Here is a 26,901-nt window from a genome sequence, read left to right on the forward strand (position 1 = left end):
CTGTTTGTCTCTTTCCTTCTGCCCCTCCCCACCCATCCCCGATCATGCTCTCTCTCTCTCTTCTCTCAAATAAATAAATAAAACCTTAAAAAAGAAAAGCAGCAACTTATTGAGTATATATTATGTGCCAGATGCTGTTCGAGGTGCTTGAGATACTTCCAGTAAACAAAAGAGTGAGAAATCTTTGCTTTGCAGAATGTACATTTGTGCATGACATGAGATAGAGGGGATACCATGGGGTGAACATGATACATTCCGGAATTTCATGGTATGTTAGAAAGTGTTAGGTGCTATGAAAAAGAAAAAAAAGAAGAAGAAGACAGAGTAGAGATCAGATGAGGATGTAGAAAATGCGAGGAGAGGACTAGCGTCACGCAATGGGGTGTCCACGATGGGCAAACACGCAGAGGATGAGAGAGAGTCACTGGGAAGAGGATGAAGGATTATTAGGGAGGACGGGTGCTCATTTGTGTCAAATGCAACGGAAGATGGGGAAAAAAGCCCCGTGGAAAATGTCAACCACTCACTTGGTCTTCTTATCCAGCAAATGAATTGAGTGTCTCTTATGGTGGTACTCTGCTGTACGCTCAGTTGTGTACAGTGATATACACAAAAATCTATTTGAATCATTGACAAGGTGTGGAGAAAGAGTGACCAAAGGAGCCTGGCATGGAATGCGGTTTTGTAATTGACTCTCCCTCTGCCGCTCAGACATCAACTTCAAAGGCTTGTTCTTCTTTAGATCCCTGGTGCTTGGCTTCATACCTAACACAGCACTTACATATCTGCTGAGTGAATGAATGAGTGAGTGAAATGTACAGAGCAATGGAGTGAAACGCGATCTACCATGCAGGGTTGCCCAACACTTACTACCAGAATTCAGCTGCAGACCCAGAGATCAGGAAGACATGTGTAAGAGAGCCAGGAATTTCCCTCAATGACACAACAACCCAAAGTTGGGGTTCTACCTGCCCCACCCCCATTTCTATCTTTATTGTAAAACCCATTATAGCACAGTATAGGACCAATCACCTATGAACTGAAGCCTGCCCCAAGTCTTTAAATATCATCATTTGTCTCCTCCTCCATTGACCTCAGTCATGGGAGGGTACACATCTTATACAACAGACAGACACATTAGAATAATGTGAATAATTTTTTTTATTAAGAATTACTTTTTTTTTTTTTTACAGAGACATAGAAATGGAAAGAAGTTAATGAATGTACAATAGAAATGCTCATCATAAGTAATTTTTTGAAGAAAATGAAATATTAAGTGTCATGATTTTATTTTATCAAGCTTATAACATAAATAGATGTTTGACCTGGGTGCCCATGTTCCCACTCCCTAAGGCTGACAATATACAGTGCTCCTTTATCTTTCTTCCAGATGGAGACAAAATTTCAAAGATGACAGAGAATAGTTACCTGCTGGATGTTACCTTCTGGAAAATACAGGGAGAAGAAATTGGTGTCAACATGCAAGCACACTGAAGGGGAAGAATCAGCCCAAAAACTCGGAGCACAAGGACAGAATGAGCAGCTCTAAGACATCAAAGTAATAGGACAGCAGCGAGCAGGCAGGAGGGATGGAGGAAGGTCTTACCAAATGCTGTGAGCAAAGCCCCAGACATCCCTCACGCTAGAGGCAGAGCTGACAGACCGCCTAGCAGCAGCATTGTTTCTTGCAACCGCACTTCTGCTGGCAACAGCACTTCTGCTGGCAACAGCACTTCTGCTGGCAACAGCCTTTTCCACAGCCACAGCCACACGAGCCACAGCCACAGGAACTGCAGCCACAGGTGCGGCGGCAGCAGCAGACCACGGGGGTACTGCAGCAGCCCCCACAGCAGCCGCAGCAGCAGGGGCAGCAGGCGGAGCAGCAGCCCACGCGGTAGCACCTGCAGGTGGTGCAGCTGCCACAGCCGCCGCAGCCACCGCAGCCGCCACAGCCGCCGCAGCCACCGCAGCTACCGCAGCCGCCGCAGCCGCCGCAGCCACTGCTGCAGCCACCGCAGCCGCCACAACTTCCACAGCCACAGCACCCCATGGTGTCAGGAGAGTAAGGACTCAGGAGAGGTGAGGAGGGAGATTCAGGAGATGAGGGAGGTCTGGTGCCCTGTGCCTCACGGACCCTTATATACCTGCTTCTGGGCCCAGCCCCGGGCATGTGGCCACTTCCTTGTTGTGGTTTGCACCAGCTTCCTTGGCGGAATTTCACAAGACCCTGAATGCATTTCCTCATTGAGCACCTCTGACTTCATAGAATTGTTTTAGCATTTACTTCTTCCTCCAGTTGTGCTTTTAATAAACAACATGTTTCTGAATGTTTAATCTAGTTTGCATCAAGCAGTCTTCAAGCGCAAGGATGACCAGCACAGGAGTCTCCCGGGATGAAGATTCATGCATTCTGTGAGCATCGGGGTCCCTTTGCCGAGTGGGTTACAGGCGAACCTTCCTCTGCTCGCAGGTAGTCTTTGCTGAAGGCCAGAGAAGGTGGGGTCCCCCTTGGGGAAGCAAAGCTCCTCCATTTGCTTCTTGTCACTTGTCATAAAGTTCTCAGGCTACAAAATCCAGAAGTTTTCTCATTGATTTTCAGATTCACTTGGTCCTTGACTCATGGGTCAAAAGATGGGAAGGTCACTTGGAAAGGGACTGCTCTGGGGCTGGAGGGCTTGTGCTGATATAAGTCAAAAAGAGTTTCCCACACCAGCTCCCATCTCCCTGTGCTCTGCACTCAAGTTGGCTCCAAGGCCCAGGAAAACCATGGTCCCTCCATGTCTCAGTTTCCTTCATGTAGGTTAAGTCATATCTTTTTTTTTTTTTAAGTAGACTATGTGTGTGTGTGTGTGTGTGTGTGTATAAACGGACACACACACACACACAAATCTTTTTTTAAAATGTAAATCAATTAGTGAATGTATAATGTATTATTAGTTTCAGAGTAAAGTAGACTATATTTTTTAGACCAGGTTTAGGCTCACAGCAAAACGGATCTGAAGGTTCTGAGATTTCCCATATACTCCCTGTCCCCACATGCAGTATCCCCCAGTCATCAGCGTCCTGCCCAAGTTGGGACAGTTGTCACAATGGAAGAACCTAACTCAACGTGTTGTTATCTCCCAAAGTTCACTGTTTTCTCTCCCCCTTGCTTTGGTGTTATAAATTCCCTGAGTTTTGGCAAATGTATAACACAGAGCTGTGTTCTGCCTATTTGTCCCTGTTTCTCTACAAATCTCTGTCTCCAGTTTTAACTTTTCCAGAATGTCTTCTCATTGTAATAATTCACGTTTAATTTGAAAAATGTGCAGTGGACATTTGAACAGCTTAGGTTGGAACTCCATGGTTTCACTTGCAAGTGCATTTTTTTAAATAAATACAGTACAGTTGTGTAAATGTATTTTCTCTGCCTTGTGATTTTCTTTTTCCTTTTTTTCTTTAAAGATTTTTATTTATTTGACACAGAGAAAGCACACAAGTAGGCAGAGCAGCAGGCAGAGAGAAAGGGGGAGCAGGCTCCCCACCAAGCAGGGAGTCCAACTCGGGGCTTGATCCCAAGACCCTGGGATTGTGACCCCGGCCAAAGGCAGAGGCTAACCATCTGAGCCACCCAGGCACGCCACTGCCTTGTGGTTTTCTTAACAACATTTTTTTTTTCTCTAGCTTATTTAAAGTAAGAACATAGTATATAATATATGTAACATATAAAATGGGTGAGTCGATGTTTTATGTTATCAGTAAGGCTTCTAGTCAACAGTAGGCTATTAGTAGTTAAGTTTTCGGGAAGTCAAAGGTTATAGTTTAAACTGTGTGGGGGGGTTTGGTGCCCTAATCCTGCATTGTTCAAGGGTCAACTGTATGCAGTTTATGCCCTGCCTAGCTTTGTGTCACCAGGCCTAAAATAATCACAGTAAAATCTTGACTATTACATATTGAGGTTCAAAATAAATGTAGCAACCTTACTTTGTCACTGTAGCTTCCATTTCTAGCTTTCCTAGAAGAAAGAAACTAATCACATGTACCTTATCGTGGTTAGTGTCCATGCAGTCCTAGGAGGTAAATGCCATTAGCACTGGTTCAGAGGGGTCAAGGTACATGCTGAGTGTCACACCTGGGGTCTGAGCCAGAATTCCCGACTCGACTCTGGTTCACCTTGGCTGAGCATAACAAAGGGACAACTATGTCCCTTCAATTGTAAGATCTGCTCTGTTTTCTCAGAACCTACTGCTGACACGTCCAGGCTCTGTTTTTCCTTTCCGCTATAACTTTGAGATTCAGCATCACTTGCAGGGATCATAACTAGTTCCTGTCATATTTCACGTATGTTGGGTAGAGTAGTGGTCTTCTGAGGCTATGCTTCTCTGCAGAAATGCCTGCAGTTCTGAAGGAGCTCCCGGGTCTCATGATCACTTGAGTCCCCTCTGCAAATGTCACCGTAGACTGCAAAGCCTAAGGAAATGGCACATGACCTTGGCCTTCACAACTAAGTTTAATTTCTTGGATTTTTTTTATATTCAGAAAGATACTATGACCGGTTATTAAAAAAAATTATATTTCAAGAAGGATACCTCACACCCCCATTTTCCTCACCTGTGGCCTCTTGAGAGTTTTCTGGTCTTACTCAAAGCTCAGCTGAAACATGTTGTGTCTGTGTCATCATTGCCCACAAAGCATTGCACACTCCTTTCTTGCCACTTTTTCTACTCCTTTTTTTCTGCCGTCATGTTGCCAGATTATATACTTTGTGTTCCTGACCAGAATGAGTTCCTTGAAGTCTGGGGTCATATTTTATTTATACTTTCATTCCCGTATCAGGAACACAGAAGTGAATTGAGAAAGGGATAGATTGGTGGGAGGTGGGTCCAAAATGCATCGGCTGAAATACTATCCCCCATTGTGATGGTATTGGGGGGGGGGTTTGGAGGGGATCAGGTCATGAGGGTGGAGCCCTCATGAATGGGATTAGTGCCCTTAGTCAGGAACCCCAGAGAACTCTCACCTCCTGGTTCCACGATGTGGAGATACATCGAGAAGTCAGCAACCATGAAGAGGGCTCTCACCAAAACCCACCATGGGGGCATTCTGACCTTGGATTTCCAGCCTCAAGAACTGTGAGTGTTTATAAGGCACCCAGTGTTTGGTGTTGTGTTTGAGCAGCCCGAACTAAGACAGATGTGATCAGGCTAAGGAATTTGGGCCAAAAATCTTATCACACTGAAGGTTTCCAAAATGACACAGAGGAGGACACAGTGGCAGATCTTGGAAAAGATGGGGTCTTCTTACCCAGCCTGTTAGCAACAGGAACAGAGGGGGAAGGAGGCATGGGATATAAGCCCCAGGCCAACGTTCCAAGATGGTAGATTTGTCCACGGCATTCTCCCAGCTCTGTTTTTATGGCCTCTTACCTATTTCTTGGATCACTACCTTTCTATTTTCTGCAACCAGGGTCTCTTGGAAACCATTTTGAGCTCCCTGGGGTACAGCATAGTATACAAAGTTCTTGTCCCCAGGCCCCTTTGCTTGGCTTCCTGTCTCTTCAGCCATGTTTGTGCAACCAGGAGTCAGAAGGCAAGCCTGCTGCTTCAACAAAGTTGCCCACCGGTTTCCCTCACCAAGCATAGCCTTTCTCTATATTCCCTTTTCCCCTTCCTGTGGGGATGAAAGATAGAATGCCGGGTTGTGCTGACAAGCAAAACAGCAGAGACTCACGTGGCTTTTTGTTTTGTTTTGATTTTGTGCTGTGCTCTACTTCATTTTTTAAAGGGGGCTAGGATTTCATTTTGTTGGCATCACTAGCATTTCCTGTGATTTTTCTTACTACTGACCGCCTGCCTCCCTGTGGTATTTGACACAAAAGAAAGTGATGAGACCACAAATCAAGTGACTCCATCCAACAAACATGTTTTGAGCTCTGGCCTCTTGTCAGTATTGTGGCAGGGATCAGTCCGCGTGCGTGAGCCCCTCCCTGGCCTCACTCATCAGCTACCCCACATATTTCATGCCTTCTGAATCATATGTCCCGGGGGGCTCTCTCCAAAAATGTAAAAAGACAGAAGAATTTCATACAAAATCCTTTTGTAGACTTCAAGGGCTAGTTCTGAACTTGCGTCCTTTGCCCAAGTGCTAGGATATGGGATATTTCCCTTACATTTTGGTAGTGCTCTGGAGCTCAGTGGGGGGCTATTTTGCCCATGTCTGGAGACATTTGGGTTGTCATCACTGGGAGAGAGTTTGCCATAATTAGTCAGAGGCCAGGAATGCTGTTCAGTACCCTAGAATACATAGGACACTCCCCACGACAAGGAGCTGTCTGGTTCAAAATGTCAGTGCCGCCAAGGTTAAGAACACTTACCACTGCTTTATCTTCCCAAAGTATTTTCCAAAGAATTTTCTCAGCTATTATTTCAAAGCAATATAGTAACCCGAGACTCACCTAAAAAAAAATACGTCTCAATAATAAAGAAGCATTCAGCCCCTGGCATAGATGATGTTCTGTGCTGGGAGATTCCGTGATGGACCATTTTGTGCCATTAGTTGGAGTGTGTTTTAGAACAGGATCTAAGGCTGAGTGTATGGCCACCCCTAGGAGACCACAGGAAACAGGCAAAATGGGTCATGTCAGTAGCTTTCAAATATACCCTGAATATGAATTTAAAAAGGGATGCACATAGTTAAAGTACTTCTCCTCATCTGCGTGCCATTGCGGGCACACCATTTTGCAGGTAGTTTCCTCTTAGACTGCATTTGATATCCCAAGCACTCAAATTCATGTTTTGTTGTAATTGGGAAAAGTCTTTGTATTTTAAATGCAATAGGAATCATAAAAGAGGAGCCGTTGGAAATATTTACTTTTGCTTTCTAAGCAGCCTCCCTAGGTGAAAGGTACTACACAGCAGTACATGGGGGCCAGCTGGACGGCTCTATAGCAGGGAGTGAGACTTTCATTCTTTGGAAAACATCTCTGATGAGGGCAGCAAGGCTGATTCTGCAGTTGGCAAGGACATTCAGCCTGACGCTCCTTTTACTTCTCAGTCTTTGGTAAGAGGACTTCTGGGTTGGGCACGGAAAAAGCCCCCTTCCTGATGTTCATTGTCGCTGCGCGTCAGCCCATCGGTTCAGCCCCAGGATGTTGTGCTGCGTGGGCTTTCTTAGCACGTCTGTGGCTGTTGACGGCATCCCCTTCTCCATGGCTCCCAGGAGCCCTTGCTGGAATTTTTAGGGCATTTATTTGACTTAGAAAAATAAACAAATAACCTAATAAATCCAGCCAACATCACAAAAAGGGAAGTAATTAATAGATTATGAGATTTTTCCCATGATGACTGAACTAAATAGCACCGGGAAGTGGTCATGTGTCTCACTGTCCATACCCCCAGATTGGGTATATAAGGGGCTCCCCCAGCAGAAGGCGGCATCAGACCTTCCTCACCTCCTGAGTCTCCCTCCTCACCTCTACTGAGTCCTTACTCTCCTGACACCATGGGGTGCTGTGGCTGTGGAAGTTGTGGCGGCTGCGGTGGCTGCAGCAGTGGCTGCGGCGGCTGCGGTAGCTGCGGCGGCTGTGGCGGTTGCGGCGGCTGCGGCGGCTGCGGCGGCTGCGGCGGCTGTGGCAGCTGCACCACCTGCAGGTGCTACCGCGTGGGCTGCTGCTCCGCCTGCTGTCCCTGCTGCTGCGGCTGCTGCGGGGGCTGCTGCAGTACCCCCGTGGTCTGCTGCTGCCGCCGCACCTGTGGCTGCAGTTCCTGTGGCTCATGTGGCTGCGGCTCGTGTGGCTGTGGCTGTGGGAAGGGCTGTTGCCAGCAGAAGTGCTGTTGCCAGCAGAAGTGCGGTTGCAAGAAGCAATGCTGCTGCTAAGCGGCCGTTCGGCTTCTGGGAAGATGCTGCAGGTAACTGTCCCATTAATAAGATTTTCTTTCTTCTTGACAGTCCTCCCGGATTTGAATGTCACCAAGGGTGACATGACACTGGTTATCAGGCTAAGGAGTTTAACACAGATCGCCCGGTCCCTGATATCCTGCCTCTAAATGGAAAACACCAACACAATCCCCCATCCATCACCAAAGTGTGAGCCCAACAAAATAGAGTGATGATTGTTAATGCTATCCTTTCTTGAAATGTGACTGCTGAAATATGTGTTTTTACTCCTTTCCTCCTCTTTTTATGACTTCTATATCCCAAATCTCTGCTAGTTTCTGTTTCTGTAAACCTAAGACAATGATTTTCCTAATAAACTGCATAAAACTGACATTCAAAGTGTCACCAATGTCTCCTCTCTTGTCCTTACTAGACGGTGTCTCACTCAAGGATGTGATTACACCCATCAAAGTAAGACCCCTGGTGTTTGTTTGAGATGGGTTTGGAGTAAGTAATGAGTAATCTGTCAATAATAGGTTTTCATACAATGGTCATAATTTGGTGGCTTCAACCATCCTCCTGTGCAAGCCAGAAAAAAATTCTGACAACACTGTATCAACACTCTCTCTCCACCTCCGGATTCCACTTTTCTAAAACATTTTGATCTCGGTGTCTACAATCAGGGGAAATTTAATACCTAAAGCAATGTGTACTTACTTAGGTTTTAGTTATTTCTCTCTGGTCCTATTAACAACCTAAAATCTGACTGCATATTAATGAGAATTTTTATCCCATCACCAGTACTAGCTAACTGTGTCTTTGTCAGGTTGTGGTCACAAAATATAATGTGATCACAAGAGAATAAATCTATTAGTAAATATTGTGAGATACCCAAACACTTTCTTCACTTAGACTATATTCTGTCATATCAAAATATACTATAAGAACTTAAAAATTAAAATGTCACTATGGGAGAGGATGCCTGGATGGCTCAACGGGTTAAGCATCTGACTTGATTTCTGCTCAGGTCAGGATCTCAGGGTCAGGAGATCCAGCCCCAAGAGGGGCTCAGAGGGAGTCTGCTTGAGGATTCTCTCCCTCTCTCTCTCTCCCCCTCTGCCCCTCCCGCCACTCATTCTTTTCTTTTTCTCTACATAAATAAAATCTTTAAAACAGCACAATGGATTGTCTTCAGACCACATGTCTCAGTGTCCCTTGAAGGCGAACCACACACAGTGTATGTAACTGATGAGCCCACATTCAGACTGCAGTACCCTTTCATGTGAATGATGCTTTAGACTTTTCTACTTAATCTGTTTCTTGTGGAAAGCAAGGCACAGAGCCAGAGGCCGAAGGGTGCAGCTCAACGTTTCAGGCAGCCCACAAGATCTCGGGTCCTCTCTCTCACTTCCATCCGGGAAGTACTCAAGGACAGCAACTGCTTCAGAACATTGCCCTGAACAGAACAGTAGGAGACCCCAGCGCAGGGAGCAAGGGGAAAGCACACACCAAATTCCAGCGTTGGGGATGCTTCCGACGAGACCCTGCTGGGGTTCACAGGACTCAAGCAGAACTGGGTACCTCCTGCCTGGTGCAAGTCTGTGTTCACAGACACCCAGAGGATGGTGGGTGATACTGCCTGCTGGGAGGGGCGTTCCTTGTTACCACTTGCCAGCTTTCACACTAATGTGTACATCAAAGGAACGAGAAAAGAATACGAAATAGCATCGTACCACTGGGGATCACCAACTCGGACAGACACTCCTGGGCATGGCGGGTCACAGGAAAATAATCCAGGGCTCGGAACATTCCTGCACTAGCGGAAGGAGATTAGGTCTGAGTGATAAATGTTTACTTCTGAGGATATAGGGAAATAAGACATTGGTACCAGCAGCATAATATATTTATAGATACAGCATATTTCCCGATTTTACAAATGCATAGAGAGTAACTACAAGTTGTTAGACACTGTTCTAGGCACTAAGAGTACATCAGTGAACAAGACATATAAAAAGTCTCATTCTCATAGACCTAACATCCTAGTTGTGGGAGTGAGATAATAACACTAAGGAAATGAGTATATCATATGGTATGTTAGAGACCAAAGATTGAACATATGAATGGTCAATGACCAAACCATATACAAAACAAAACTCTCACCTATAATCAGCAGCAACCAGGCAGGAACCCAGCCTTATCGAAGCAAGTTGTGCAGGCAGCCCATCTTCTACCTGCAGGTCAGATTTCCAGAAACCTGATCATTATCTCCAGCAAACAATCCAGGAAGTCAAGTAATAAATCCTGTAACAAGCAGCCCCAACTGGTCAGGACCTGATCAGTCACTGGCAGCTTCCCAGATTTCTGTCCCTGCTTGTAACTTAGGACCAACTAGAGAGAGCCAGATATGGCCCCCTTCAACCAGTCACATAGAATGCCCTGCTGCTAGTTAGCTTACCTCCACCTTCCTCCGGCCACAGGCTCCCATCAGGGCACCCTGGGAGCCTCTCCTTTTCCTCCTGAAAGCCTCTGCCAAAATGCAAGACAGAATCCCTTTGCTGTAGTGAGCTCTGAATAAATAAACTTTGTTCTTCATTTATTTCCAGGAGACTTAACAACTCCACCCTTGGGGCGTGTAGGAATTCTCCCACACATGCTCTAGCAGATAGATAGAAATTGTTTGGAGCAGCACTGTCCAAAACAGCAAAACCTTAGAAGCAACAGAAATCCCCCTCATCCAGAGAGTAGATGAACAAATGAATTTTAGTGTATTCACAGGAAGGAATGTGTATACATGTAATAAATCCGTGTCCAAAGAAAAGCAAAGAGAGGGTGAGCATAGGTTTTAAGGTAAGGACTAACCTGAGTGTAGGGCTGCAGATGAAAGGGTTGGGGTGGTGAGGAACCTTTTAGACCTTGATGTCAAGGCTTTATCCTGTTATCTAAAGAATTGGCAAACTAAATAAAGAAGACTATTCTTGGAGTATATTAAGAACCAGAGGTTACAGTCCATTGTTTTCTGTGCCATGGAGGTCCTTAAAAAATAAAGTATGGTAAAATGTGATGTCATGAGGTCATGGTGAAGGTGAGAGACATTTGAGCCCAGAACAGGAAGTGCAGAGGGAGTGAGGTGTCCTGTTGTCAGGGTCAAGAGCACTGTGGACTGTGGGGCTATAAGCAGAGGAGTGGGCTGGGAGCAGGTGTTCAGCAAGGTGGTGGGGGTGGGGGTGAGGAATTGCATCTCAACTGTCAGTCCAGGTCATTGCAAACTTCAGCCTGGCTGTGGATGTCCTAGGCCCCCTGAGAAGGGCAAGTTAGAGAGAAGATCACCAGACTTTCTCTGCAGATAGATTACTGTAACTGTACCTTGAGAATTGACGATGGCAGGGGTGGAATGGGTGCCGCTCCACCCTGAGGAAGCTCTTTTTGGGGGTGGGGGAGTGGAGGGGGCAGTGAGAGAGTCATGGGCATGAGGGCCTCAGGGCATGAGGACCTGGCCCATATTTTGATATTTCGTTGCTGTGCTGCTTTGGAGCTGTTTGGGTAGACCTGTTTCTCTTCAGGCACCGACTTGCCTGGGGCAGGGGTGGGGATGGCAGGGGAGACTGTGGGTCCTCTTGTTCAAGCCAATCATCACAGATGGTCTGGAGCACTTGCGTTGGGTCTCTAGAAGAGATGTTCCAGTTCAATTTTACCCCCCAAATAAGGAGAGAGTAGGAAAATGAGTACGACAGAGTTACGCACTTTCCAACAGAGGCGTGAGATGCCCAGGCCACGTCCCCTGTGTTGCTTGGACTTAAATACTCTGAGCATCAGGAGGTAGGGCTGTTGGTTAATTGAGTTCTGAGGTCATTGTCCTGCTGTGACCCTGGGGGCAGGAGGCAGACCCTATCCAGGATGGTGGGAATAAAGTGGAATTTACCTTGAAGGGAACAGATTTTTCTCACCTTCCACCATCTGAGCCAGCCGGGACAGATTTCAGAATAGGACACGGGGTGAGCCCCTGCCTGGGGCAGGTGAATCCTTCTTCTTTCAATGGAGTTGAATTGTGGTTTGTGACTCCCAAGGGAGCAAAGATGCTGGCGGGCCTCCTGAAGGAAGAGGAGGGGTAGGCAGTAAAGTGGAAGGAGGTGGGAAGAGGCACCTGCGCGTGAAGAGCCTGGCTTGGATCTGATCCTGGTTTAAATCATGCCCTGTTATCTTTGAACCTGCAGGGACTTGCCATTAGTTGTAATCTGAGGCCTGAAAGGTCATGGGGAATTAAAGGAAGACTCTGCTCCACCCTTGGGATGAAGAGTGGGCCCAGTGGTTGTAAGAACCGTGGACACCCAGGGCACTCTGCCCTCAGCCCAGCAGAGCGGGGACCCCTGAGAGCCAGTTGGTGGCAGCGGAGGAGCTCCCTGGTGATGTGGGCGAGGGGTGAATAGGGGCAGCTGTGCCTGGGTGTGGGATCTGGGACCCTAGGGATCTCTCAGGACAAGCTGAGCAAGAGAGTGCCCAGGGTAGTGCAGCAGTGACCACCTGAGGGACTGAATTCCAGCCAAAGCCTGGGGCAGAGTCAGCCATGATCACTGCATGTCTCCTCTCCCACCCTCCCCTGGCCCCTCTGCTCAAGGGTGCACGCATGAGCTCTCTCTCAAACAAATAAAATAAATCTTCAAAAAAAAATATGGAATCCAAATGGTTATTATGCAGATTAAATGAGTCAGTGCTTGGCACAAAATAAGACTTCAATAAGTGTTAGCTATACATTACATCTTTTCTCACTTCTGATTATTTCCTTGGAGCAGACTCTTAAAGGTGGACTGACTAGATCAAAGACTATCCATGTTTTGCTGATATAAGTTATAAATTTGCTCTCTATAAAATGTTTATCAGTTATTCCCAGCCACTGTGCCTGAGGGTTTCTCTGCAACCAACACTAGATATGATTAAAACAATGTTTTATTAATATAGCAGATGGGAAAATTAATGTTTTGTTTACTAGTGAAGTTCACTGTAAAAAAAACTCACAAAAACCCAACCTGAAACTTGTATCATGAACTCCCATGGACCTAGCTTTAACAATAATTAATTCATAGCCAATGTTTTTGAAACACTTCTGTAAGAATTAAAGTATAGCCACAACACCATTGTCATGCCTAACAATTAAGAATGCTTCTTTTTAAAAAAAATTCTTTTTTATTTTAAATAAACATGTAATGTATTTTTATCCCCAGGGGTACAGGTCTGTGAATTGCCAGGTTAAGAATGCTTCTTTTTTAAAGAGAGAAAGAGAGAAAGAGTAAAAAGAGAAAAAACAAGCCAAGGTAAGGGAGGAGCTGAGGGAGAGGGAAAGAGAGAATCCAAGCAGGCTCCATGCCCAGTTCAGAGCCTGATTCAGGGTCTATCTCACAACTCTGAGATCATGACCTGAGCCAAAATTAAGAGCTGGACACGTAACTGACTGAACCACCTACGGGTCCCTAAAATAATTTTTAAATTTTAAAAATAATTTTTAATTAATTACTCTTAGTAATTAGTTATATTTAAATTTCCCTAAATATCTTATCTTTAAAACAGTTACCTTACACCAGTTAGAATGGCCAAATTAACATGACAAGAAACAACAAGTGTTGGAGAGGATGTGGAGAAAGGGGAACCCTCTTACACTATTGGTGGGAATGCAAGTTGGTGCAGCCACTTTGGAAAGCAGTGTGGAGATTTTTTAAGAAATTAAAAATAGAGCTACCTTATGGCACTGCAATTGCACTACTAGGTATTTACCCCAAAGATAGAGATGTAGTGAAACGAAGGGCCATATGCACCCCAATGTTCATAGCAGCAATCACCAAACTGTGGAGAGAGCCAAGATGCCCTTCAACAGATGAATGGATAAAGAAAATATGGTCCACATATACAATGGACTATTACGCCTCCATCAGAAAGGATGAATACCCAAACTTTGGTATCAACATGGACATGGACAGGTCTGGAGGAGATTATGCTGAGTGAAATAAGTCAAGCAGAGAAAGTCAATTATCATATGGTTTCACTTACTTGTGGAGCATAAGGAATAACATGGAGAACATTGGGAGAAGGAAAGGAGAAATGAATTGGGGGAAATAGGAGGGGGAGATGAACTGTGAGAGACTATGGACTCTGAGAAACAAACTGAAGGTTTTGGAAGGGAGGGGGGTGAGGAGATGGGTGAGCCTGGTGGTAGGTATTAAGGAGGGTACCTACTGCATGAAGTACTGGGTGTGGTATATAAACAATGAATCTTGGAACACTGAAAAAATAAAATAAAATATAAAAAAATTAAAATAGTAAAATAAAAAATAAAAACAGTTATCTAGTTAGGGTTCTAAGAAGACTCATGTATCCTTAGAACTGGCTGAAGCCTTTCCTGTCTATTCTAACCCGAGTTTCCCCTGCAGCCCTCTCTGTGTCCTTGCAATTTGTCTTTGCTGTACAGTGGGTTAGTTTTCCACGGGCTGAGTTCTGGAGTTGGAAGACTCCATCCCTGTGGAATCATTAACACTCTGGAATTCCAGTAATCAGATCTAGTGGCCTGTTAGGATTCTGTACCTAGTTTTGGATAAGGTTGCTTCGTTGGTGGTATTGAACTTTTCTATCAAGAGATACATCATTCTATTGTCTCACTCTGTGTGATATTGGCATCCCTGGCTAGTCACTATGGAAATCCATGAACTCATTAGGACGGCTTTTTCCTTCCTCTTCGTTACTTGGGCTCTGTCTGCAGAGGCAAATATCCTCTTCTCAACTCTTTGGTTACTCTGAGGTGTATTTTACTTACAAAAGGCAGAGTAGGGCGCCTGGGTGGCTCAGTGGGTTAAGCCACTGCCTTTGGCTCAGGTCATGATCTCAGGGTCCTGGGATGGAGTCCCACATCGGGCTCTCTGCTCAGCAGGGAGCCTGCTTCCTCCTCTCTCTCTCTGCCTGCCTCTCTGCCTACTTGTAATCTCTCTCTGTCAAATAAATAAATAAAATCTTTACAAAAGGCAGAGTAAATGCCTGATTCTCCACCCCACCATTTTTAAAAAACCAGTTTCAAAACAATGTGTTAATTTTCTGGCATCTTCCAAAGATGACTATGAGGTTTACTTTTTATTTTTTGGTATTATTACGAACTCATGTATTTAAAAATATCTAATATGTTCAGTACATTGCAGTTATTATTTTTTTGATGCTCAAATTGTCACCTCAATGTGACTCCGTTACACTTTGTAGCTTCTTGTTCAGGGTTCAACTTGTACCTTTCATCACCCATTTTTCAAGGAGCCCTGGTTTATTATTTTTTTTAATAGTGTGATTCTGTCCTTTGTACATTTTTTTCCATATGGATTTGTAAGAACTCTTTCCATATGAATATATTTATCTTTTGTCTGTCAGATGAGCATATATAGTTTTCCCAGTTAAAAAAAAATTGAGACTTCATGTTGAGTTATGTTAACATTTTTTTTATTAGTGAAGAAATGTTGAGTTCATATTGAGTTGTTGGCAGATGTTTAAATATAAATTGTACATATTGATATTTTTCTTATGAGTTTTGTTCTTGGTGCTATAATAAGCAAGGCCTTCCCTATTCTAGCAATATACAACTATTCTCCCATAGTTTTTATATTACATCATAGTTTTAATTTTTATATTTCAATATAAAGTATAAATATTGAAATATCTTTATGTAAATATTAAAATATGAAAAGATCCATCTGGAATTTATGGAGATTTGGTGTGATGTAAAGTTTTAATTTTAAAAAAAAGTCACTGTTATGCTATAGTTATGCATGATGGTACCATTGACAACAGCTAGAGTAAGAGTACATGGGACAGGCTGGATGAAGGACATTGGGAAGGGTATGTGCTATGGTGAGTGCTGTGAATTATGTAAGACTGATGATTCACAGACCTGTACCCCTGAAACACATAACACATTATACGTTAATTTAAAAAATTAAAATTAATATTAAAAAAGAATACATGGCACCTCTCCGTAATATTTTTAAATTATAAACCTACGTGATTTTTTTTTAAATTTTATTTATTTGACAGAGAGAGATCACAAGTAGGCAGAGGCAGGCAGAGAGAGCGGAAGGGAAGCAGGTTCCCTGCAGAGCAGAGATCCCCATGAGGGGCTCCATCCCAGGGCCCTGGGATCATGACCTGAGCCAAAAGCAGAGGCTTTAATCCACTGAGCCACTCAGGCGCCCCTACATGATTTTTAAAATAATGGAAAAAATATTTTTGTTGTTGTTGCTGTTGGTATCCCAGTTTATATTTCTATATGGTTAGCTAAATGTCTAATTGCTTAGGTATCTTAGTGGTGAATATGAGGAAATTAGACACAAAATTGGCTATTAAGTGGTCATTAAAAACAGTTTCTAAAAAGCAAATATTCAATATAAGGGCAATTATATACAATTAAATGGTAAGTCAAAAATCAGAATAAAACCTACGTATTTGTAATACTCTTCATTTTGCTATATAAAGTCACAGAAAATAACATCAAGGTTATTAAAAGGGAAAGAATAGCTTAACAATGACAAAATCTGGTGGACCTCATATTAATTAGCTGATTGAGTTTAACATCACCACTAAAGGGTAAACAGACATCACATGCTTTCCAATAGCATGTTCTGAGGGGGGAAAAAAAAAATCACATGTGTAGTATTCCTGCAAATGTGTTTAACCTGGATTTTATCATGAGGGAAAAAAAAATTCATTCTGAGGGTGATTTTGCAAGAACACCTTGCCAGGACAAAAATAAAATGTTGGAGGACCATTCTAGATAAAAGCCAACTTAAAATACATCTTTGGTTGGAGCCAGGTTGACATTATTAAAATTGTCAATACAAATTATAAGGCATTCTTGGGATAGAGAAACTGAAGATTGCCTGTATTTACGTAGTAGCATGTATCACTATTAAGTTTCTTAAGTGTGAAAAGTGTGTGGTAGTTCTACGGAAGATCTCTTTTGGAAAATACATGCTAGGGGTCAAGTTTGTTAAAGGTGAAGTTTCATGTTTGCAACTTATTCTCAAATGAAAGGGAGAGAGAAAACTAAAATTCTGGCGAAATGTTCCTTCTTGGTGAACTTAAATGAGTGATATCTTATTGTGATGTTCTCAGAACTTTCCTATAGATTTGTGATTCTCCAAAATAAAAATACTGGGGAAAAAAGTAAAGCCTAGGAAAGCAGTGGCAGGAAATCTGACAGGTGCAAGTGGTTATTACAAGCAGTGTTAACTTTCACGCTTAGAATTTTCTATATTTTGGGACACCTGGGTGGCTCAGTCAGCTAAGCATCTGCCTTCGGCTCAGGTCCTGATCCCAGAGTTCTGGGATCAAGTACCACATGAGACTCCTTGCTCAGCAGGGTTCCTGCTTCTGCTCTGCCTTCTGTTCTCTCTGCTTGTGCTTGCTCTCTTGATCTCTCTCTCTGACAAATAAATAAAATCTTTTAAAAAAGAATTTTCTGTATTTTGAAATTGTTTATAATGAGTTTACATGATTTTAAATTCAGAAAAAAATGTTTTGAAGGAAGGAGGGAGTTACCACTCTGTTTCCTCCATTTTTCTCTCTGAATGTTTCAGGTCAGTTCCCCCAGTCTGAAGTCATGGTAGATGGACACAGGGAAGAAGTGAGGGCAGCATTTCATGTCTCTGGGTGGTATCTCCCCATGTTTGGTAAAGCATTCTTACCAATGGACAGTGGAACCATCTTCACTTCTGTCATGAATGTGTTTGGGGACTAGCTCCTCTCATCTGGGTGTGTTTCCTTAGAAATCTGAGGGACAGTGCAGGTCCAATTCCCCAACTAAAGAGCATCTTAAGGACGAATAGGAATTTGAAACCCTGAAGAGAACAAGTTTAGGATGGATTATTTAATGAAACCTATAGATTTACCTAACTTGATTATAAGACTTTCCCGATTGTTTCCCAAATTGCTTTACTTTCAACCCAAAGTCTGAGACATTGAGCACTTTGGTCAGTTGGAAGTCAGAGACACCTGTGTCCCATACAGCAATGAAGGCACTGTCATTGTCACAGGCACAATTTTGCTTGGACTCTGTCAGCCTCAGGTCCAGAACCATTTGTGTAATTGAAGAGACACAGTGAGTCCCCTGAAGCAGAAGTATTCAGAGCACCTCTCTCTTTGGGTACGAACATTCCCCGAAGCATTAGTACTTCTCTGGGGGAGGTGATGTCACAGGAACACTATAATGCTTGGAGGTACTCATGCCATCCAAAAGCCTGTGGGGTTTCCATCAGTTAGGTTTTTCTTTCTAAAATCACCCTAATGCATTTCGCCCCCCTCCCCCACAGCCACCCCACTCATGCACACCTTGCTGATAACACCTTTCCCTTGACTGCATGTTTTAATATTTTGGGTAAGTTTGTAGTCACATAAATGATCTTGTTGAGCTCTCAAATCACCCCTTCTAAGTCCTTCTAAGTTCACAAGAATCTCACCTCTCTTTTTAAAAATTTTATTTTATTCATTCATTTGCAAGAGAGATAGAGAGAGAGAGCACAGAGACTGAAGATGTGGGTCTGGATCCTAGGACCTGGAGATCATGACCTGAGCTGAAGGCAGATGCTTAACTACCCAGACGCCATGGGATCTCTCTCTCTCTCTATCTCTCTCTCTCTTTATTTTATTTTATTTTTTTAAGACAGAGATAGCAGGAGAGAGCTCAAGCAGGTAGGGGACGGAGAAGCAGGCTCTCCACTGAGCAAGGGAGTCCGACCTGGGACCGGATCCCAGCACCCTGGGATTATGACCTTAGCCAACGGCAGATGCTTAACTGACTGAGCCACCCAGTTACCTCAGAATCTCACTCTTTTTGACAGCTGTACAGTATTCTGATGTATAGCTATAACATTTAATGTGACCTCAATGGTAGACATTTAGGTTTTTTCCTGGTCTTTAACTACACCACAGAGAATAACCTTGTCAATTATATATGTCTTTGCCCAAGATATGAAATTTCTGTGTTGAAAGAAAGGCATGTGCTTTAAAAGAAAATGTACAGGGGCACCTGGGTGGCTCAGTGGTTTAAAGCCTCTGCCTTCGGCACAGGTCATGATCTCAGGGTCCTGGGATTGAGCCCCACATTGGGCTCTCTGCTCAGCGGGGAGCCTGCTTCCCCCTCTCTCTCTGCCTACTTGTGATCTGTCTCTGTCAAATAAATAAAATGTTAAAAAAATGTACATATTGCTAAATTGCCATCCTGAGAAAGAGTACCATTTAGCATTCTCACCAATATTGTAGAAAAGGGACAGTTTTTCCATGCCCATGCCAACAGATTGCTATTCATTTTTCAAAGATAGCTAGTGGGGACTGGGGGAAAAAAAAAAAAAGAAAGAAAAAACTCTTCAAGAGATTTTGAAGGCCACACTTCCACATTATCCCTGTCCATGCTTATTTCACGCAAGCCGATTGTGGTGGTGTGTATGAAATCCTCTATGGGAAACCCCTTTGGCAAATGGGATGGCAGAGTTTTCCTCAAAGCTTCATAGCTCCAAAAGCTGATTTGTGTACATTTCATGTGAAAATAAACTTCTCACTGAGGAGCAGTATTATGATTTCCCATAAGGGAATATTTAGGTTGTAAGCAGACCTGAGTTGGCTAAAAACTTGTGGGAATTAATCTTTGGTGGCTAAACCCAAATTTTAAATTCAACTGAGGAAATCCACTTGTCAAAAGGATGCCATTCCCAAGTCAAATTTAAAGTGTATACAAAAAAATCTGTATTTTCACGAAATTATTTTACCTTGGAAAGATACGCATGGATGGCCACGATAGACATCCTGATGCCTGAGGTAGATTTTATCAAGCTCTGTGTGTATGCTTCACTATTACTGTCAGTTTACTTAAGACCTTCTTGAAAAAAATTAAAATATTTCAGGTTATAGTATAGATTTGAAACAGATAAAATAATGAAAAATATAATGTTGGCTAAATTTATAGAAGTAGTTGGCATTCACAATAAATGCAGGCAACCCCAGTGGAGCCCTTTCTTCCCGGCTCAACACCACCCGTTCATCCTCCCTGAGAGGTGACCACCAAATGAGAAGCTTTTGGGAGTCAATGTTTTAAGGATGACCTAGTAGAGTTAATTAGAGATGATTAGTACTATAACTAGAAATACAAAAGCAGCAGCTGAGAAATCAGGAATCCATTGTACTTAGAGATGAGAAAGGCAGACCCTGATGAACAGCCATGAACTCATTGTAAAATGATCCTACTGGTCTGACCTCAGGGCTGCTGTGGGAGGCTCTTCTGGTGTTGGGAAGGGCTCACATCCTTTGGTTTAATGATTCCTTTTGGTTTAGATTCTTCTGAGGTGTGAAATCATGAGTCACTCAAAGCAAAAAGAGAAGAAGCGCAAGCAAGGTCCCAACACAGGGCCCCAGGCGGTAAATCTCTCACAGCCGGGCAAGTAGCCGGTGAGCAGCAGACCTGGACAGGCTGAGGGAGTGTGCCCCCCATGACTATTGCCTGGGGCAGGTGCCAGGCCTGCGTCTCCCAGGGTCAGCCGAACTGCCAGCATCTGCCAAGCGCCACAGCCACCAGCGCTATAGATGAATGATCAAGATGTTCTCCATCTTTCTCCCATGGTTGTCCTTATATGAGACCTTCATGCTAGTGCTTCTAGAAAGTGAAGACTCACCGACACTCTTGAGTGTGAGATACTTAATGGAAGAGAAAATTCCAGGATATTCTGGTGACAGGGAGACAGCGGGAGCAGACAGATGGGATGGAGGGGAGCCCTAGCGATGGGAGCAAGTAGATGCCCCAGCAACACCTGCCCACCACCCGCCTAGCAGCAGCACTGCTTCTTAGAGCAGCTCTTCTGCTGGCAACAGCCCTTCCCACCACTGCAGCCATGGGAGCCGCACCCCAGGAGCCACAGGAGCCACAGGAGCTGCAGCTTCAGGAGCGGCGGCAGCAGCAGACCGCAGGGTTACTGCAGCTGCCACCACAGCCACTGCCGCCGCCACCATAGCCACCGCCACAGCCACCATGGCAGCCAGAACAGCTACCACCACCTCTGCAGCCACAGCACCCCATGGTGTCAGGAGAGAGGACTCAGGAGTAGAAAGGAGGAAGACTTAGAAGGTGAGAGCAGACTGATGCTGCTTTCTGCTGGGGGAGCCCTTCAGGTACCAGGTCGGAGCCAGTGCCTTGTTGTGTACCTGTCTTTCCAGGAAAGGTCTCACGGGGCCTTTACCCACTTCCTTGTTGACGTCTCGGTCCCTCAACCTTGCTAATTTTAAGGTCTTAACTGGTCTCTTAAATCTATATTTGGATTAGAACATACTTCTAAGAGGTGTGTGCCCATGAGGATGTACACGTGTATGTATTTTTTGCCCCAGGGCCTCCTCCAGTGCCTTGGTCCCTGTAAGTCGTCAGTGGACAGCTGTTGAGTTCAGTAAGTGCCTGAAATATTTAAGAACAATCCTTACATTTTTAGAGCCATGGGGTTCTGAGTCTAGAGTCACGTAAAATCCCATGTTTCTGTATATGCTTCTTAGTCATCATGGGTTTAAGGAAGGAAACAAACACACACACACTGTGTTTCTCTCCGCTGGGTTTCACCACACACCTCTCTGTTACAAAAAACTTTCTGAAAGGATAAGTGAAAACTGGATTGAAAAGAGAAAAAGTAGGCACCCCTAAATGTATTCTGTCTCCCCTTAAAACCCGGATAGGCGTTTCCTGGCTCCCTGAGACTCTTCCTTCACAAGAATCGATTGCTCATTCACATTTTCTTAAAACGTTGTATGATCTCAGGCGCTAAAGATGTAATTGTGGGCAGCCTGCTCCGAAGTCCTCGGCTAAGATGAAGTTTCTGCTGCTGTTTGTTAAATGACTGAGGGAACAAAACATAAGAAAGGTTTTGTGGGGGTGGCTCGCTTTCTTTCGTGCCTCTCTCAGTTGAAGACTGGTGGCCAGGACCCTGTTTCAGACCAACGAAGGCCAGGATAATTTTTCTTTTTCTTTTTTTTTTTTTTTTAAAGATTCTTCTTTATTTATTTGACAGACAGATCACAGGTAGGCAAAGAGGCAGGCAGAGAGAGAGGAGGAAGCAGGCTCCCTGCCGAGCAGAGAGCATGACTCGGGGCTCGATCCCAGGACCCTGAGATCATGACCTGAGCTGAAGGCAGAGGCTTAACCCACTGAGCCACCCAGGTGCCCTGAGGAGAATGTTTATATGCAGTGATCGCTCTCCTCGTGGCTGCCTCTCCTTAGAGAGCCTGCGGCTGGGACCAGGCCTCCAGAAGGGCTGTTCTTGCTGGATTGTTGTGAGAACCCACCTCCTCCACTCCGGACAACCTACCAGACAGGAAGCCACCCCTCCACCCCAGTCTATCTCTGGCTTATGCTGCAGCTCTGGAGGGGACATAACCCGGCTCTGGCGGGTCTTCACTCCCCCGAGAATGCTCCTGTCCCTGGATTTAGAACGGACACCTCTTGTATAAACTTACCTTTTGAAAGCCAGAGAAGAAAGACTTCGAATGCCCTTCCGGATCTACCGCGGGTCCAGCGGAAGGCTGTCAGGATGCTTCTGGCTCTCCATGTGGTTGCCCTGCATCGTGGGAAAGCCCTGCCGTGGGCACGGGAACCCCGGGAGAGTTCTCTGATGGCTCCTGTCCGAGACCCACGCATCTTTGTCAGGACCCTGGAACTACAATTTTTCCTCCACTTTAGCCATCATTTTTCTACATTCGATCCGCAGACGATGCGACACACAATGATTTCATTCATAACAGAAAACTCAGAGTTTACTAAGTCCGCTGCTGTGCTAAAAATAGCAGTGTTACCATGGCAAGGGTGTTCAAGAAGGAAGTAAAGGAAAGGTCTTGTGAGATTCTTCCATGGAAACTGGGCTGAAAAATAAGGGGGGGGGTGCCAGTATATAAGGGGCTCCCCCAGCAGAAGGCGGCATCAGACCTTCCTCACCTCCTGAGTCTCCCTCCTCACCTCTACTGAGTCCTTACTCTCCTGACACCATGGGGTGCTGTGGCTGTGGAAGTTGTGGCGGCTGCGGTGGCTGCAGCAGTGGCTGCGGCGGCTGCGGTAGCTGCGGCGGCTGCGGCGGTTGCGGTGGCTGCGGCGGCTGCGGCGGCTGCGGCGGCTGTGGCAGCTGCACCACCTGCAGGTGCTACCGCGTGGGCTGCTGCTCCGCCTGCTGTCCCTGCTGCTGCGGCTGCTGCGGGGGCTGCTGCAGTACCCCCGTGGTCTGCTGCTGCCGCCGCACCTGTGGCTGCAGTTCCTGTGGCTCATGTGGCTGCGGCTCGTGTGGCTGTGGCTGTGGGAAGGGCTGTTGCCAGCAGAAGTGCTGTTGCCAGCAGAAGTGCGGTTGCAAGAAGCAATGCTGCTGCTAAGCGGCCGTTCGGCTTCTGGGAAGATGCTGCAGGTAACTGTCCCATTAATAAGATTTTCTTTCTTCTTGACAGTCCTCCCGGATTTGAATGTCACCAAGGGTGACATGACACTGGTTATCAGGCTAAGGAGTTTAACACAGATCGCCCGGTCCCTGATATCCTGCCTCTAAATGGAAAACACCAACACAATCCCCCATCCATCACCAAAGTGTGAGCCCAACAAAATAGAGTGATGATTGTTAATGCTATCCTTTCTTGAAATGTGACTGCTGAAATATGTGTTTTTACTCCTTTCCTCCTCTTTTTATGACTTCTATATCCCAAATCTCTGCTAGTTTCTGTTTCTGTAAACCTAAGACAATGATTTTCCTAATAAACCACATAAAACTGACATTCAAAGTCTCACCAATGTCTCCTCTCTTGTCCTTACTCGACGGTGTCTCACTCAAGGATGTGATTACACCCATCAAAGTAAGACCCCTGGTGTTTGTTTGAGATGGGTTTGGAGTAAGTAATGAGTAATCTGTCAATAATAGGTTTTCATACAATGGTCATAATTTGGTGGATTCAACCATCCTCCTGTGCAAGCCAGCAAAAAAATTCTGACAACACTGTATCAACACTCTCTCTGCACCTCCGGATTCCACTTTTCTAAAACATTTTGATCTCGGTGTCTACAATCAGGGGAAATTTAATACCTAAAGCAATGTGTACTTAGTTAGGTTTTAGTTATTTCTCTCTGGTCCTATTAACAACCTAAAATCTGACTGCATATTGGTGAGAATTTTTATCCCATCACCAGTACTAGCTAACTGTGTCTTTGTCAGGTTGTGGTCACAAAATATAATGTGATCACAAGAGAATAAATCTATTAGTAAATATTGTGAGATACCCAAACACTTTCTTCACTTAGACTATATTCTGTCATATCAAAAAATACTATAAGAACTTAAAAATTAAAATGTCACTATGGGAGAGGATGCCTGGATGGCTCAACGGGTTAAGCATCTGACTTGATTTCTGCTCAGGTCAGGATCTCAGGGTCAGGAGATCCAGCCCCACGTGGGGCTCAGCAGGGAGTCTGCTTGAGGATTCTCTCCCTCTCTCTCTCTCCCCCTCTGCCCCTCCCGCCACTCATTCTTTTCTTTTTCTCTACATAAATAAAATCTTTAAAACAGCACAATGGGTTGTCTTCAGACCACATGTCTCAGTGTCCCTTGAAGGCGAACCACACACAGTGTATGTAACTGATGAGCCCACATTCAGACTGCAGTACCCTTTCATGTGAATGATGCTTTAGACTTTTCTACTTAATCTGTTTCTTGTGGAAAGCAAGGCACAGAGCCAGGGGCCGAAGGGTGCAGCTCAACGTTTCAGGCAGCCCACAAGATCTCGGGTCCTCTCTCTCACTTCCATCCGGGAAGTACTCAAGGACAGCAACTGCTTCAGAACATTGCCCTGAACAGAACAGTAGGAGACCCCAGCGCAGGGAGCAAGGGGAAAGCACACACACCAAATTCCAGCGTTGGGGATGCTTCCGACGAGACCCTGCTGGGGTTCACAGGACTCAAGCAGAACTGGGTACCTCCTGCCTGGTGCAAGTCTGTGTTCACAGACACCCAGAGGATGGTGGGTGATACTGCCTGCTGGGAGGGGCGTTCCTTGTTACCACTTGCCAGCTTTCACACTAATGTGTACATCAAAGGAACGAGAAAAGAATACGAAATAGCATCGTACCACTGGGGATCACCAACTCGGACAGACACTCCTGGGCATGGCGGGTCACAGGAAAATAATCCAGGGCTCGGAACATTCCTGCACTAGCGGAAGGAGATTAGGTCTGAGTGATAAATGTTTACTTCTGAGGATATAGGGAAATAAGACATTGGTACCAGCAGCATAATATATTTATAGATACAGCATATTTCCCGATTTTACAAATGCATAGAGAGTAACTACAAGTTGTTAGACACTGTTCTAGGCACTAAGAGTACATCAGTGAACAAGACATATAAAAAGTCTCATTCTCATAGACCTAACATCCTAGTTGTGGGAGTGAGATAATAACACTAAGGAAATGAGTATATCATATGGTATGTTAGAGACCAAAGATTGAACATATGAATGGTCAATGACCAAACCATATACAAAACAAAACTCTCACCTATAATCAGCAGCAACCAGGCAGGAACCCAGCCTTATCGAAGCAAGTTGTGCAGGCAGCCCATCTTCTACCTGCAGGTCAGATTTCCAGAAACCTGATCATTATCTCCAGCAAACAATCCAGGAAGTCAAGTAATAAATCCTGTAACAAGCAGCCCCAACTGGTCAGGACCTGATCAGTCACTGGCAGCTTCCCAGATTTCTGTCCCTGCTTGTAACTTAGGACCAACTAGAGAGAGCCAGATATGGCCCCCTTCAACCAGTCACATAGAATGCCCTGCTGCTAGTTAGCTTACCTCCACCTTCCTCCGGCCACAGGCTCCCATCAGGGCACCCTGGGAGCCTCTCCTTTTCCTCCTGAAAGCCTCTGCCAAAATGCAAGACAGAATCCCTTTGCTGTAGTGAGCTCTGAATAAATAAACTTTGTTCTTCATTTATTTCCAGGAGACTTAACAACTCCACCCTTGGGGCGTGTAGGAATTCTCCCACACATGCTCTAGCAGATAGATAGAAATTGTTTGGAGCAGCACTGTCCAAAACAGCAAAACCTTAGAAGCAACAGAAATCCCCCTCATCCAGAGAGTAGATGAACAAATGAATTTTAGTGTATTCACAGGAAGGAATGTGTATACATGTAATAAATCCGTGTCCAAAGAAAAGCAAAGAGAGGGTGAGCATAGGTTTTAAGGTAAGGACTAACCTGAGTGTAGGGCTGCAGATGAAAGGGTTGGGGTGGTGAGGAACCTTTTAGACCTTGATGTCAAGGCTTTATCCTGTTATCCAAAGAATTGGCAAACTAAATAAAGAAGACTATTCTTGGAGTATATTAAGAACCAGAGGTTACAGTCCATTGTTTTCTGTGCCATGGAGGTCCTTAAAAAATAAAGTATGGTAAAATGTGATGTCATGAGGTCATGGTGAAGGTGAGAGACATTTGAGCCCAGAACAGGAAGTGCAGAGGGAGTGAGGTGTCCTGTTGTCAGGGTCAAGAGCACTGTGGACTGTGGGGCTATAAGCAGAGGAGTGGGCTGGGAGCAGGTGTTCAGCAAGGTGGTGGGGGTGGGGGGTGAGGAATTGCATCTCAACTGTCAGTCCTGGTCATTGCAAACTTCAGCCTGGCTGTGGATGTCCTAGGCCCCCTGAGAAGGGCAAGTTAGAGAGAAGATCACTAGACTTTCTCTGCAGATAGATTACTGTAACTGTACCTTGAGAATTGACGATGGCAGGGGTGGAATGGGTGCCACTCCACCCTGAGGAAGCTCTTTTTGGGGGTGGGGGAGTGGAGGGGGCAGTGAGAGAGTCATGGGCATGAGGGCCTCAGGGCATGAGGACCTGGCCCATATTTCGATATTTCGTTGCTGTGCTGCTTTGGAGCTGTTTGGGTAGACCTGTTTCTCTTCAGGCACCGACTTGCCTGGGGCAGGGGTGGGGATGGCAGGGGAGACTGTGGGTCCTCTTGTTCAAGCCAATCATCACAGATGGTCTGGA

General features: G+C 45.0%; 3 protein-coding genes across 3 annotated transcripts; 2 read left to right on the forward strand and 1 right to left on the reverse strand.

Moving 5' to 3' along the window:
• Positions 1-1,062: 1,062 nt before the first annotated feature.
• Positions 1,063-2,828, reverse strand: LOC123391657 (small cysteine and glycine repeat-containing protein 3-like). Its single transcript, XM_045078821.1, has one exon. The coding sequence runs from the start codon at positions 2,243-2,245 to the stop codon at positions 1,667-1,669; it is 579 nt and encodes a 192-aa protein (XP_044934756.1). The 5' UTR covers positions 2,246-2,828; the 3' UTR covers positions 1,063-1,666.
• A 4,613-nt stretch (positions 2,829-7,441) lies between these two features.
• LOC123391658 (small cysteine and glycine repeat-containing protein 3-like) lies at positions 7,442-8,240 on the forward strand. The gene has a single exon (XM_045078822.1). The coding sequence runs from the start codon at positions 7,480-7,482 to the stop codon at positions 7,852-7,854; it is 375 nt and encodes a 124-aa protein (XP_044934757.1). The 5' UTR covers positions 7,442-7,479; the 3' UTR covers positions 7,855-8,240.
• Positions 8,241-22,837: 14,597 nt separating this feature from the next.
• On the forward strand, positions 22,838-23,622 carry LOC123391659 (small cysteine and glycine repeat-containing protein 3-like). Its single transcript, XM_045078823.1, has one exon. It carries the CDS (start codon positions 22,876-22,878, stop codon positions 23,248-23,250), a length of 375 nt encoding a protein of 124 aa, XP_044934758.1. The 5' UTR covers positions 22,838-22,875; the 3' UTR covers positions 23,251-23,622.
• The last annotated feature ends 3,279 nt before the right edge of the window (positions 23,623-26,901 follow it).

Source organism: Mustela putorius, unplaced genomic scaffold (assembly GCF_011764305.1).
Source record: "Mustela putorius furo isolate JIRA1106 unplaced genomic scaffold, ASM1176430v1.1 tig00000275_pilon_pilon_pilon, whole genome shotgun sequence".
In the NCBI taxonomy this organism is placed as follows: domain Eukaryota; kingdom Metazoa; phylum Chordata; class Mammalia; order Carnivora; family Mustelidae; genus Mustela; species Mustela putorius.

Excerpts from the sequence above, each read along its gene's own strand:
- LOC123391657 (XM_045078821.1), bottom strand. The coding sequence starts at position 2,245 with ATGAGGAAATGCATTCAGGGTCTTGTGAAATTCCGCCAAGGAAGCTGG.
- LOC123391658 (XM_045078822.1), top strand. The coding sequence starts at position 7,480 with ATGGGGTGCTGTGGCTGTGGAAGTTGTGGCGGCTGCGGTGGCTGCAGC.
- LOC123391659 (XM_045078823.1), top strand. The coding sequence starts at position 22,876 with ATGGGGTGCTGTGGCTGTGGAAGTTGTGGCGGCTGCGGTGGCTGCAGC.